At 34.4% G+C, this 15,278-nt stretch overlaps 1 protein-coding gene across 1 annotated transcript in view; it reads right to left on the bottom strand.

The window, feature by feature from the left end:
• LOC123937021 (bifunctional heparan sulfate N-deacetylase/N-sulfotransferase 4) overlaps positions 1–15,278 on the bottom strand; it is a 293,098-nt gene that overhangs the window by 140,114 nt on the left and 137,706 nt on the right. Inside the window, exon 3 of the mRNA XM_045997495.1 lies at positions 1,496–1,583. Coding sequence (XP_045853451.1) covers positions 1,496–1,583 — 88 coding nt within the window. The remainder of the gene's footprint in view (positions 1–1,495; positions 1,584–15,278) is intronic.

The raw sequence follows: 15,278 nt of genomic DNA, 5'->3' as shown, positions 1-15,278 counted from the left end.
AATCATTTGATTTATTAAATGGTCTAAATACTAATTTTCCTTCTATTACTTTAAACAGATTTACATGTTTCAAAGAAGGAGGGAAAAGGCATTAAAGAAAAGCCAGTAAGACATCACTGCTTCAATATTCTAATAAAACATGCTGAGCCTCCTTGGTTAAACATTAAAAAGCTTCTTTGGGTAAATGAGCTGCATTTATGATAATTAAAGACTACCTTTGCATGGGATATTTTAAATGTCAATAACATGCATGCATGCACAGAGAATAACCAGGGAATGTTTTCACTATCTTAGTGAAATAACTATCTTACTATCATACTAACATACATACATATCATACTATCATACTAACATACATACTATCTTAGTGAAGTAACAACAATGCAAAGTCATAAAGTATTTGGCTTGTACCACAACTGCAGAAATAGGAGCCGATAGTAAGTATTGCCCTAATACGGCTCTAACACACCATTTTGTGTCATTTTTGTCATTATTATAAGATAGTGACTTCTATGCACATAGTTTTCTCCATATGGGTGCCAGACATTAGAATGTTGGTACTCAGAATATAAAAATCATATTCTGGAGGTGAAGATGGGTAAAGAGGTGAGAAATATAAGAATAGAGAGTAGTGCATGAACGCCAATCAAATTTTAAGAATTTGTTGAGAAGCTGATACTGAACAGAAATGAAACTGTAGGGAGACAAACCATGAGAGACTGTGAACTCTGAGAAAAAAACTGAGGGTTTTGGAGGGGAAGGGAGTGGGAGGTTGGGTGAGCCTAGTGGTGGGTATTATGGAGGGCATATATTGCATGGAGCACTGGGTGTGGTACATAAACAATGAATTCTGGAACACTGAAAAGAAAAAAAAAGAGAAAAGAAAAAAAAAGAAATGCAACTGTGGCTGGGTAGAGATGGAAAGAAATATAAACCTTATTATGATTGTTTTAATGCATGTTGGGCCAAATTGTTCTAATATTTTTAGGGAAAAATCCTGCAAGGGAAATTAAGCAAGATGACCCTCTATTATTAATTTTCTTTGAGGCTATAAAATTGCTCTCTGATCACCAGATGTTTTCCAAAGGAAAATAATGTGTACCAAAATGGCAGTCACTTTGATTATCTGATGTTTTAAAAACACTGCTCACTATTATTATTATTGGAATGTCATTGCCATCATCATCATCATCATCACAATCACTATGCTTTCTGCTTGGACTATGCTGAGAGACAAGATGCCTAGTCACAGAACGGTGATCATGGTTTCTTTTACTGAGTTGAAAAAGTCAATTCTTTCCCTCTTTTGCCCTTGATTCTAATGGTATTTGCCAAAGTAAACAAGCTCATTGATTTTGGATTTGGCTACTCATATAATGCACCCAAGTTTTCCCCATAATCAGTCTGGATATTCTATTTCTCCTACTTATGAAACATTTAAAATCCTCTCTCCTATTTATATGTAGCTGCCTGAGAACACAAAGCTCCTTCTTACCTGTGTGGTAAAACTTCCCTGAAAATCCAAGGTTGAAGGTAAAATTTGCAACCTGAGTGCGCAGTAAATTTTGAGTCTCTAGTAATGCCTGAAATAAATAAGAAATTAACATGATTTTAGAAAAATAAATATGAAGCTTTGGGATGCCTCTTTTTCAAATGTGTATGCATGAGTGAAACAAAATAATATGGGCTTTCTTGCTTTTTGGGTTTTTGATGGGTACTGTTATTTGCTATTCATATTTTGGGTATTATAATCGCTATTGTTATTTTTATTGAAGTTCACCAAATTATGAAGCAGTTAAGTCCAAAGCACATTGTAAGTTGCTAAAAGGCAATTCTCTAACCACATAGCACTGAAATCATTTTTCATTTCCACGTGAGACATTTCTTGATTTCAGATTATTACACTTTTTTTCCTCAGGGGAAATTTTTCAGAGTTGTTGGATGTAGCAAGTCTTGCACTTGTTGGTAAGGAATAGGAAGGTAACATTTGTTTGAGTTGCAATTTAGTATTTATTTAACGTGCTATCTCCCCTATCATTTTTAAAGGCATAATCATTGAATTTAAGGCTTGGGTTTTTACTACACAAACTAAAGGGAAATGTATAGTTTAAAGGGTGTTGATTGCAAATGTTGAGACATGAACAAGTCAAGCACAGATAGGAAATAGATAAACAATTCCATAAAGAAAAAATTTCCAACTGTGGCACAATGTCCCTATTTTCTGTATTTGGAATTATTTTTTTATAATGCATCTAATTTTACATTAATTTCTTATTTGTCAACAGGATAAGAACCCTCAGATAGTAATCCTTGAATCAGACTTAGTCCAGCAAATTTTCTGCCAATCCTTCAACTGCAATTATTCTTATGTAGCATAATTCAGAGCTCTCAGATCCTTGGCTTTTTGGTTTACTTATTGACTCAGAAGGCTTTTCCTGTTTTTAAATAGATATTTAAAGGGGACTTACTTTGTTCTGACAAAAATGAGAAACTCATTTCAAACTGTTTTTGCTTACTGCTAACCATATGTTAAGGTGAATAAAGAATCAGAAATTAAGACAATTTTTTGGATATTAGTTACAGTGGCTATGCATTTGCTTTAAAAATTTGTGAAACTATTTACTCCCCCAGAATTAAGAGAACTCCTGCAAATTAGTTTAATTAAATAAAAGAAAAGAGAATAACTAGGAGGTTGGTAACTACATAATCAGTGGATATCCAAGTTACATTTAGTTATTTGAGTGTAATCTTGTCCAATCTTATTTAAATATTATGAATTAAATAGAAAAAGAAAAAAATAGACTGATTAGTTTAACTCAGTTGTATGAAATATATTTTTAAAGATCTCAAAAAGAACAAACTAAATGTTAAAAAGAGGTTGGAGTTAAAAATAAAGTCTATTGGACTAGCTGGGCATATTGGTAACTCTGGTGGAATACAGCTTTAAATAGAAAATACCACACATCCTTTTATTTTAGTTCCCCCAACCCAGGTTTCTCATTTTATTTAATGCACGATCCTTGGGACTCCGTATCCTGAAAGAGTTCGTTAAAAACATTTCTCCCTTCCCCTATATTCCTTATCACTCTAACCCCCCTCCAACTCTCTGAGTTCTTGAAGTCACTATTCTGCATTTATATCTACGCTATCCATTCTTAAATTTCCTAAATATGTATTGTAGTTGCATAGAGTGTTGGGTGTAACAAGCATAGTCCCTTTAACCTCGGACCTCAATGGGTAGAAAGGGAGAGAGATTTTAAATAGACAGTCAAACAAATGTGTAATTACAACTCATGATAAGTTCTACAAAAGAAATCTAGGGCATGCTGTGAGAGACACAGTAAAGGATTTTAATTTATACTGAGGGTGTGGGCTCACACTTTTGATGTTTTCTTAGGGACAATCAAACATCAAACAATCTGTTTTTCCCTCAATCAACTTGCCACCACTTTAGAACTCTCTCATTGTCTTTTTCTTGGGCTTTTAAAACACTGTGGTCTGCTAACCTGTTCCCACCTTTAAGTTTTACCTTCCTCTGCTCTGCCTTACATTCTGCAATCATGCTAACACCCCAAAGGCAGTAAATGCATTTAACCCTTTGGGGTCAGGGAGGCCTTTCAATTAAGGACAGCCTTGTCAGTCATTTCACTTCTCTAATCCTTTATCTGTAAATGGGATAATGCTTAACATCTATTTCACACTATTATTGTGAGGATTACATTGCATAAGGCATACAAAGTGCATAGCTAAGTGCCTGGCACACAGTAGGAACTCAATGAATGCTGTTAATGAGCTTTCAATAGGTCATTCTCTCCCAGCCAACTAGGTATTCTTGGTGCCACCTCATTTCTGATTAAACTACAAGCGTTGCTATTTCCCCCAAATCACGTTGTCCTCTGGTCTATCCTCAATGCTTACATTTTCCCACACCTTTCCTCTCTCTGTTCCCTTTGCCTAGTCTCCAGCTGCTCCCCTAGTTTATAAGTGCCTCCAGGTCAATCAAACCTTACTTATTTTTATATATTCTATATTGCCAGATATATTTTTTGTATATGTGAAAGGCATTCAATAGAGTTAATTTCATTTATTTATATTAGTAATATATTACTGACAGTAAAATAATAAACATGGTTCATGGACCATATCATTAAATGATATCAGAACACTATGAGTAGGATGCTACATTTCACCAGCACATTTATATCATGGATTTTTTTTATTATTTTAAAGATTTTATTTATTTATTTGACAGAGAGAGAGATCACAAGTAGGTAGAGAGGCAGGCAGAGAGAGAGGAGGAAGCAGGCTCGCTGCGGAGCAGAGAACCCGATGCGGGGCTCGATCCCAGGACCCTGAGATCATGACCTGAGCCGAAGGCAGCGGCTTAATCCACTGAGCCACCCAGGCACCCTATATCATGGATGTTTTACAATCTTATATTATAGATTGCCTGGCAAGACAAGCTCACAGAAGTGTGGACAGATGAATATTTTTCCACCAGTGCTAATTAACTCTATGAAGAATATGACAGACTCTTCCATTGTTGAAAGAAATAGAGTTCTCTAGTCATATTCTCCCAACATGTAATCTTGATTAATGTGGGAGTAAAAATGACAATTGCTATAAGTAAAAACAAAACAAAATAAATGGATTAAAAAAGCAAATCCTAAAAGCCTCCAATCCTGTCTACTTCAGTATAAAAATTGTTCTTTGATTTCCAAAATTCAGGGAAAGAAAATTTTCATGGCCTTTCAATGATAAAAGAAGAAAGGCACAAATAATAATGAGTAACAAAAGAGGTCTAATTTTAAAAATAAAAATCAGAAATAAGGGTAAAAGAAGAAAGTGTTAAATCACCAAAATTAAAAAAGAAATGTAGAAAAAATAAAGAATAGAAATATAGGAATAATTTCAGAAGAAATGTTAGACAAGAAAAAATACAAATACAAAATTATGAATAAATGAAATATAATGAAAAAGTTACTTTAGAAAAACTTGTTTATAAAGTAAAAGTAATATGTCTCAGAGATAAAAATCAAATTGTCAAACTTAGGAAATAGCATGTCGCTATAGATGTGCTTTTTTTATCTGACTATTTTGTGAGGAAGTTTGACTAACTTTTGAACATAAATGTAAAATGAAATATATTTAATGTTTGGACAATAAGCCTCAGTTATTTCTTTAATAGTTCACATCATAAAAAATATAAACAGCTTTGAAGTTTTCCCTTGCATTATTTAGGAAGAACTTACTAAGTTACCTGAGTAGATATTAAAGAGAATAAACATATATAACAAGAAAAATCAATAATTCATTCTTTTAATAAATATTGCTTACATTCATTTAATTTTCTCATAATGAGTTCCTTAGTATTTAATAAAGCAAGTCCAACTTACCCTATTGCAAAATGTTAAAGAAATAGTTCTCAAGCTTTATTTTTCATAAAATTTTTAAAAAGAGACTGCTAATATTGTAGATTCTGGGGACCCACTTAAAGAGTTATTGATTTAGTGTTACATGATAGGATCCAGGCTTGCGTATTTTATCATAGACCCCAGTTGGTTCTAAAATGGTCAAAACCAATTGTTTCTAAGTTACCCATAAGAAATGAATTGCCAGAATGTTTATAAGATAACTTTCCAGACCCATGCTCTGGGAATTCTGAATTAGATTATAAAAAAATGGAACCTAGGAAACTGTAATTTTAGTATATGTGCTGCTGAATTATTCTTGTAGCTTCAAATTGAAGATTAAAACCATCAAGGAACTTATGGAAATATTAAGTTAGTGCATTACGTTTCAGGCACTCTTCTAGGTACTAAGGACACAGGAAATAATGCTAAAAATAATCGAGCCTTTACTGTGTGTTAGGTACTCTGGAAAACACTCAGCTTGAATTATCTCTTTAAATCTGCCTGTGATCCCCTAATCAACCCTGCTTTACAAATGAGGACTATAAGGCACAGAGAAACTAAATAAGCTACATAAGTTTAAGGAGTTGAAGTTGGAAAATGTCTGACAAACAAAACCAATAAACTTGTTCTTGTGGAACTTATGCTCTGTTTAGGTGCACAGATGATACACATGGAAAATCAATCATAATTATTTAATTTCAAATTGTAATTAGTGGTGCAGAAATAGTGTTATAGTATATGCTATTATTAAAACTAACACAGAGTCCCTACATTTCAACAGGATGGACAACGTGCTTTATGCAGCCTTTCTGAAAAAGTGGCAATTTAGTTGAGCCTTGAAAAATACGAGGCCAGTCATGCCCAACTCAGCTCTGGCGGAGTGTGCTCTGGGCAAACAGAGCAGTAAGAACAAGGCTCAGCGTCAGGAAAAACCCTGGTATCTTAACACACCACACTCTTCATCTCACATAAGACAGGATTTTTACGTTCTAAATTGATTCCTTTGGTTACTTGCTGAGAAGGTATTGCAGGAAAACTGGAGCAAAACCCGGAAAGTCATTGAGGAGGCTTTTGCAGTAGTTCCAATAAGCACAAAATAAAGGCATGGCTTCTACTGGGAGTACTGGGAATGGAAGGAAGGAAGGACGGACGAATGGATGTGTAATTGTTGATGGACTGATGTGGGAAGTGAAGTGGAGTGTAATTTCATTAATGCTTCAGATTTCTGACATTCAATGAGATGGGGGAAGAGTTGGGAAAGGCTTTGAGGGAAAAAGTACTGGCACTGCTACAGTGCACATTCTCACAACAGGCTGGCTGTGTTGTTGAAACCTCTGCAACTCTCCGAACAGGAAAGACGGAGCTGAAAGTTCTAGAGCATCATTGCTTTTAAACCTTTGCTGTCCATAATTGGAGGGCAAGCTTTAGGAACTAACTGCATAAGGAATGTATGTACTGGTAACGGGAATAGTCTCATAACAGAAGGAGTGATTTTTGCATACTGGAAGGTTAAACATTGATGCTAATTAAAGATACTGGCAAAGAGAAGAGACAATTTGAAAGTTGGTCTGACCTTGTAAAATAATATTAACTCGTGTCACGTATGTGAAGAGTTTGCATTTTCTGCTTGATTATCAAAGAACACAATGAAGGTTATATAAATCGTTAAATTTGAAATGCATTTACAGTGTTGTAAATTTTATTTTATTGCATCAGCAAAACAGTCCATGTGACTTTGATTCCTTCCTGGGTGTGAATGGATTTTTCTCGTGTCCTAAAGTTTGTTACTTCAAAGTTTTCTGGGCAGCTTCGTGTTCACTGAATTCTAAACCATTCTTAATTCAGTTCATTCTGAAAGCATGTGAAATGAACTTCGACTTCTGCTTTCTGGTTAGCGGTCTGGTATTCTCCCTGGAATCAGAAAATTTCCTTAAACAAGGTAAAATACTGCCCAGTTCGTGTAAGTCCCAAATTCTCTTCAACTGTACTCTCATTTTCAGTCCACGTAGATCATCTCAAACAACGAGTGGTTTCTGTTCTGTTTCGATGATTTCCATGTTCTGCCTAATTCACTGGAATTTTGAATTAAATATGTTTGAATCAAATATGAGCTACAAGGCCCTTCAGATAATTTATACATTTGTACAAATAGTTTTAAACATTTATATATAAATTTTTTAAAAAGATTTTATTTATTTATTTATTTGAGAGAGAGAGAGAGAGAGCATGAGCCAAGAGGAGGGGGAGGAGCAGAAGGAGAAGCATACTCTCCCAGAACAGGGAGCCCAATGAGGGGCTCTACCCCAGGACCCTGGGATCATGACCAGGGCCAAAGGTAGTCGCTTAGCCACCTGAGCCACCAAGGCACACCACATTATGTATAAATTATACTTAAGTGATAAATTTATATATTTATTATTTGAACCACTGGCATTCTCCTTTAAAAGTTTTTTCCTCCAAGCTTGGTCTTTAATTATATTATTTAATTTACTTTTCCTGTAGACTTTGCTCCAAGTCTCTATCATGGCCTACAAGTTTTCTGAGTTATAAAAAGATAAAAATTTAACTTCAGAGTTCATGGTTTATTCATGGTTTTCTTTAAAGCCTTTTATGCTTTTAATGACTGTTTTCCCTAAGCTAAAGTATTTAGTAGATGGTAGAGTAATATTGAGATAGAACTACCTTATATTAGGACTTCTTTGGGGATGTGGAATGAAACTGGTCATTGTAAACTCAATGACTAAGAGATGTCTTCAGGAATAATCAGGAATGAGATAGCCGGGAGAAAAATACACATGTACATACAACGCAAGCAAAATAACAAAGTCAAACCTTCATTGGGTGCGTGTGGGCAGAAAGTAGTTGATGATTAAACACATTTCCAGGGATTTTCACTTAAAGTCTGCACTGAATTGGTTTGAATTCTCTGTGTGTTAGGTTGGAACTTTAAAATGTAACCTGAATCACTCTTGCAGGATCCTGACTCCTATGCTGGGGAGCCAGCTTGATGGAAGTGCAGTGTACTGCTGTGGCGTCTCCAGAACACAGACAGAATCACCCTCTTCAGAGTTGCCTTGGGGTCTCTGGAGTGTGGGAACTTGGGCATGGATTATATTACCATATGAGGGGATAACCAGGGAAACAGGGTTCCTGATTACAGAGGAGTATTTTCCAAACCATGATCCACGGTTCACTAGGTCTGTGAAATTTAACAATTCTATGAAAAATCATTCCATGTTCAAAATGTTTGTGGGTAACACTATATTATACCCCTCTTGGGAGGTTCTTAATTCACACTAACGTACTGAGCTCTTTAGCAGGAAAAAATTTGTATATGATTTACTTTAGCTTAGCTTTTTCTCTGAACTATTAGCCAGCAGCACACACTTCCATTTGTCCAAATCTGATACATACTGTTTTAGGGAAAAATATTAAGTGGATGGCTAATCCTTGGAAGTAGAAGTATTTCCTGGATTCATGGTATAGTTTCCTGCTCAGTATCCAATGCAAGTTGCAGGATAGAATAGTTGTGATTTTATATAAAATGTGATTCTCTGTGTGCATTTATTTTTATTTATTTATTTTTTATTTTTTTTTTTTAAGATTTTATTTATTTATTTGAAGGCAGAGATCACAAGTAGGCAGAGAGGCAAGCAGAGAGCCTGATGCGGGTCTCGATCCCAGGACCCTGGGATCATGACCTGAGCCAAAGGCAGAGGCTTTAACCCACTGAGCCACCCAGGTGACCCCCTGCATGCATTTAAACATTTAATGACTTAGTTTTTTCTAAGTGATCTAAAGAAAGAAGTATTTTTCTTTAAGAAAGAAGTATTTTCCATTTCTACAGGATATCCCTAAAGAACTTCAGATCAGTTTTTAATATTACAAAATTGTGGAAAAAATTAGAAATAACAATTACACGTTTGATAAATATGACGTTACTTCTTAGAGCATCTTACTCTTATTGAGAAATTATTAACGACAACTCTTAAGTTGCTTCATTAACAAAAATACTTTTTACTTAAAAGATTGAAAAAATCTCTCAATTCTCATTTTATTTTTTAAATCTTAAAGAAATGAAGGTCTCCTTTATAAAGAAGCTATCTCCTTTATCAAGTTCAAATATTGACATTGTTTCTTAGGACTCCTGCTTCTGCCTTTGCTCATAGCTATAGTCTTCATTTCTCATTCCTTACCCTCTCTTTTCACTCATACAGTATGAGTCCAGGGTGGGCTTACAGCAATACTCATGCAACACAGGTACTCGATGATGGGTGATACTGTAATTGACTTTTCTAATTTCGTCTCTAGAAATACTTCCTTTTCACATACTAGTTAAGAATCTCTTCATTGCTGAGATATTCACCTAGTAGCTTTATTATATAATTATTTGATTAAATATTGTGTTGTAACAATTCCACAAGGTTTCTTGAGTGCAAAAAAGTATACTTTCTATTTCCAGTTTTATACAACTCCCCTTTCTGTTGTCAGTGCACCTTGGAAACACCTGAACTTCATGTCAGATTTTTAGTCTTGAAGACAGATTTCAGAGATTCTTGGCATAGCTTTGACAGCCATGTTGGTCCTATAGTAATTCTCCTAAAAATGTCCTGAAACCATAGAGGGGGAATTCTGTAGATGGTAAGTATTCAGGACTTTAATTTCAAATTTTATGTCCTCCACCCCTTCATTCAATATCAAAAAGAAAAGAAAATTGTCAATTTCCATCATTCCTGTCTCACAAGAACAAGAGATACATTACTGAGAGTACCTGAGGGTGTCCGTAAGTTTTTATCTACTTTTTCTTAGGAGAGATATACTTCTTCCCTTCTTCTATGTGGTTTCAGTCATAATTCCTCTTTACCCTAAATATAAGTGGATATGAGGTTAAAGTCTCTATGACCTTTTCAGTGGCCAATCTTTTAATTTCATTTAGACCAGGCTTGAAATTATAAACCATACATTTTAACTTTACTGTAAAATAACTTTCCTGTCTCTCTGTTAATAATTTGAAAGAATGAAGGGGTGCCTGGGTGGCTCAGTGGTTTAAGCCTCTGCCTTCGGCTCAGGTCATGATCTCAGGGTCCTGGGATCGAGCCCCGCATCGGGCACTCTGCTCAGTGGGGAGCCTGTTTCTCCCTCTCTCTCTGCCTTCCTCTCTGCCTACTTGTGACCTCTCTCTGTCAAATAAATAAATAAAATATTAAAAAAAATAATTTAAAAGAATGAAAACTTTGCTATATTCATAGATTGAATTCTGTGAAACTACAGTTACCATCAGGGCAGAGCAAGCAAATGTAAATAAGGAAGGTTGATAATGGTGAAAATAGTTGTGTGCAGTAATGATTCAACTGATATGCTACAATTGATTTGAACAAATTTAAGTCCTTGACTTTGTTGGGTACTGATACATTGCATAACACATGTTATACATGTTATGCATGTTATGCATGTTAGGATATGTGGCATGCTGATAAATATATGCTTTGTGTCCCACATTGAATATATCAGTCTTCTTTCTGAATAAAAAGGATATGTGTTTTTAAATACATTTTTGGGTTAATAGATGAACAAACAGGCTATACTTAATCGCAAAATCATTATTATCAAGATTTACTCTATTAACATGGTGCATAGTAACTTAATTGCTTAGACTTTAAAAGTATCTTTGTATTATAATACTGACATATTTGGATAAAAGGATAGGAGTGTCAAATTAAAAAATCAAGAACACCTCCTTATGTCTTGGAAAAAAAATGTATTACTGATGATAGAATTGAAAATATAATGACTGCTGGTTTTTCATTTAAACATTGTAACAGAATAAAGTCAGTATTTAACAAATATGAGTTTATTTAACAGGTAAAATAAGAAAACTATACCTGCAAATAAACACAACTACTTGTAGTTACCAAATTTACTGTAAGTAAATATCAAAAATTTTGTTGCCATAAGGAACTAAACTCCAGCAAGCATTTACTGAGCCACTTCTACCTCCCAAGTAGTCTCCGAGGCCCTAGGCTCTGCTAATATACTGTGCACATTTAAAAATTATATATATAAATAAATATATTTATATAAATAAAATTATATAAATATGTTATGTATACATATTTGTAGCCTGCATGTGAAAATATTTCTGTGTTTAATTTTCATGCTATCTTACTATATCTGAACAAATCTGCCTTTCTTTTTACAATTTCATGATCAACCTTATAAACATTTGAAAATTTTTCATATGATACATAGTTGAACATTTTGCAAACACACATTCAGATACATATATCTTTAAATGTGTATCATAAAAATCTTTTCCAAAGTCTAAATATCAAATCATGAGTCAATGTATATATATTTGAAGCATCAAAACTATTTGTAAGCTCAGGTGCAACAGAATCTTCTCCTTACACAGCTAAGAAGGTAGAGATACATCAATTTTTAGGTTTTATTGCAAATATGAAGACTTATGTCGTTATCTACACAGAACCTTGATTTAATTATAGAAATCATTACCAATATATATTACCGCTTATGGTATAGGTAGTATTTTAAGGTGGGCTTTTCCTGTACTTAGTAGGCAAATCATTTTCTAACAAATCTATCCCTCTCACAAAGACTTAAGGGTTTCAAAAATTAAAAAAAAGCTCTTGTGAGATTGAGTTGTCACCTCCTCAAGCTCAATTCTATTTAAAGCCTAATTATAATTCACATTCATAACAAAACAGGTTTGACATCATCTGATAGTCTACCAACTCTTCTTTCCTGTAGATGAGGGAAACTAGTAAGATACTCATGAAGGAGAACAACAAAACAAAAATGTATTAATGGTAACATTTTCCAGCCCAGCTGTCATTTCCCAATGAAAGAAGGCAATATTCAAAATATTTTCTAAGTAAATTTTATCCTTTAGAGTTCTGTGACTGCCCTTACACACATTTCATATATTTTTAATGATTTTGCTGTAATTTTAAGATTCTCAAATAAATGAAATGTTACTTTATTTCCACATTGGAAAAATATTTGAGTAGCCAATATATTCCAGCTATTCTATGTATTAAAGAATCAGCTTAGCTTTGAGCACACCAAAGTACTTTCTCTAGGAGTATATCTTCTCATGGGTAAAACATACAATAAACAAATAATATAATGGTACAATAAGAAGAGCGTACTGGCAAGCCACTGGAGAGTTTTAAGCAGAGATACAGTGCTCATCCTGCTTTGAATCTTTGGCCAATGCATGAAGAGTTGGCCAAGTAAAGGGAAGACAAAGATGGAAGAGGGAAGGAAGCATTTAGAAGAGAGAGAAAAACTACCCTAATTGAGAAAGGAGTATCTTGGAGTGATGATGAAATAGGAGGAAAATGGTCAGGTTTGGATTGTAGTTTGAAGATAAAGGTTCTGGGACTCTATCAAATGAAGAATTGAATGCAAGTTGTGAAAGAATTGGACGCAGAGTTTAATGACTCGTGGATTGATTCAGATTTGGGCTATTAGATGAACATTGAAAATTAGCAGTTATTCTCCAAAAGTGAAGTATCTCCTCAAAATTCCCAGAGTATCATTTACTCAGTATCATTCAACTCTCAGAGTAAGTAGGCTTCACCTATATAAAGTAGGTGTCCCTGATCCACTAAAATTTTTGGCCCAAACAATATTTTTTCTTGCTCGGTTTTCATAAGAGCTCAAGAAGTGTGGAATGACAGTAAATTTTTTCAAATACTTTAGAGGGGAAAAAAATTATGGAACAAATTATTGGGTAAAAATACTGCCCTAACAATTTCTATTTTTTTTAATTTTTAAAAAAGATTTAAATATTTATTCATTTGACAGAGAGAGACCCATGTTTATTTATTTGACAGGGAGAGACACAACAAGAGAGGGAACCCAAGCAGGGGGAATGGGAGAGGGAGAAGCAGGCTTCCCGCTGAGCAGGGAGCCCTATGCAGGGCTCCATCCCAGCACCCTGGGATCATGACCTGAGCCAAAGGCAGATGCTAAATGACTGAGACATCCAGGCACCCCATGCTCTAACAATTCTTAATTTAAGAACTCTATTACATACGTGTTAAATGCGAAGGAAATGTAACAGTGAAACAACTATCTAACCCTACTGAAGGAATATGAAACATAGAGAATAAAGAGAATATCATTACCAATCTTGTTATGTAAACATGTGGTACAGATATTAGATGTTATAAAGAATTTATGCTTTTAGCCCATTCACTGAATGTTGAAATAAAACTCCTAGTTATTATTTCACTAACTATGGATCATTTAGCATTATAAAATAACTTACAAAACATTAGAATTTGTTGAAACAAAGTCTTCCTGCTTCTGTAAATGAAATATAGTAGCTCTTTAAAATATGTTCTTAAGGAATCTCCCTCCCAGAAGATATTTAATCAATTACAGGGAAGTTTCATTTTATTAACTGAGTCTGGTTTGACATTGCAAATATCTCCCACCTTGGGTCACGTATGAGATAAAGTCTCTTAAAAATATCTTACTCTCACATTCTGCATTATTTTACATTAATCTCTAGAATTGCCTTTAGAGATTTTGTCATCTTTATTCTTCCTAATTGCTGCATCTATTAAGCAAGGCAGATATTTTTCTACATTTCTTTGTTAATTACTAACATATCCCACATTTACATAAAACATTTTTGGGGGCATTTTCTGTGGTAACATTTCATGGCTAATAGGAAGCAATTTGCTTTCCTTTATTAAGTGCATTAAAACTTCATGCCCTAGACATCATTGACGGTAAACATTTGATTCTGCTCAAATTTAATGCACGGAGGCATTTGGCTGTGCCATATTAGGTTTATTTATGTGCTGTGTTCTGCATTGTTAGCTGCTAATGAGACTTCAACTCTTATTGCTCTAAGGCCTGAACACTAACCTCATTTTAATGAGTTCATTATTTGCTGTCTTCTGAAAGGAAGACAACAAATTTTCCTTTTAATTAAAGGTCAAAACACCTCTGGTGAAGGAAAAGGAAGAGGTTATCCAGCCCTGGGATAAGATAAGAGATAGTTCTTTCAGATTTCTAAGTTAAACAGAGCTAGTGTAGGCTGGGGTAGGCGGTGGTTTCCCAAGAATATAGACAGTCAATCAATCTCAGGAGACCAAGGCGCATCTAAGTTTAAGACAAATGAGAACACTACAGCATGGTAGCTAATGTGCCTAAGACTTTGTAAAAAATGAAAGTCAGCCAAAGTAATTAAAGAGGCTTTACTCCTAACCAAAAGGGCCACGTGGATCAATACGGCTGCAGGAGCAAGATTCGTCTTTCGCATGACCAATGAGTTACGGAGTCCAGAGAACACATGCCATATTAATTGAGCCAAGAAAAACTAATCTCAACTATTTTATCACAGGAAGTGAAGCAAAGGCAACTCAGTATTTTAGGGAATTTTAGGGAATACGTTGACCTAGTGTGAGGTAAAAAGAATATGTATATTCAGAGGAAACTTAGTGAAAATGAAATTCCTGGGGATGTCAGCGGTTACTTGCATTTGCAGGCAACGCATATCTCTAACCACAGGAGAAAGGTGAACCTAAATGATATATAGTTCTGTCACAGCAGATACTATGAACAACTTGCTACTTACGTAAATTTCAATATAAACGGAACCAAGACATTTGACCATAACAATTAAATGGAACATTTGTATTTAATAAATAGTGTGGTTACATTAAAATCCAAAATATTTTCATTTTACCCTGATGACATAGACTTTCCACACATGAATCATTTAGTCTTGTATATTGCTCCTTAAAGTTTAAATGTTTAATAACTTATTAATATTTATTTATTCTTAAGACTTTATTTTTTTGAGAGAGACAGAGAGAACACGAG

The sequence above is a fragment of the Meles meles genome, chromosome 2 (genome assembly GCF_922984935.1).
Source record: "Meles meles chromosome 2, mMelMel3.1 paternal haplotype, whole genome shotgun sequence".
Classification (NCBI taxonomy): Eukaryota; Metazoa; Chordata; class Mammalia; order Carnivora; family Mustelidae; genus Meles; species Meles meles.
Note: the sequence above shows the minus strand (reverse complement) of the source record. Positions and strands in the feature narration are given on the sequence as shown.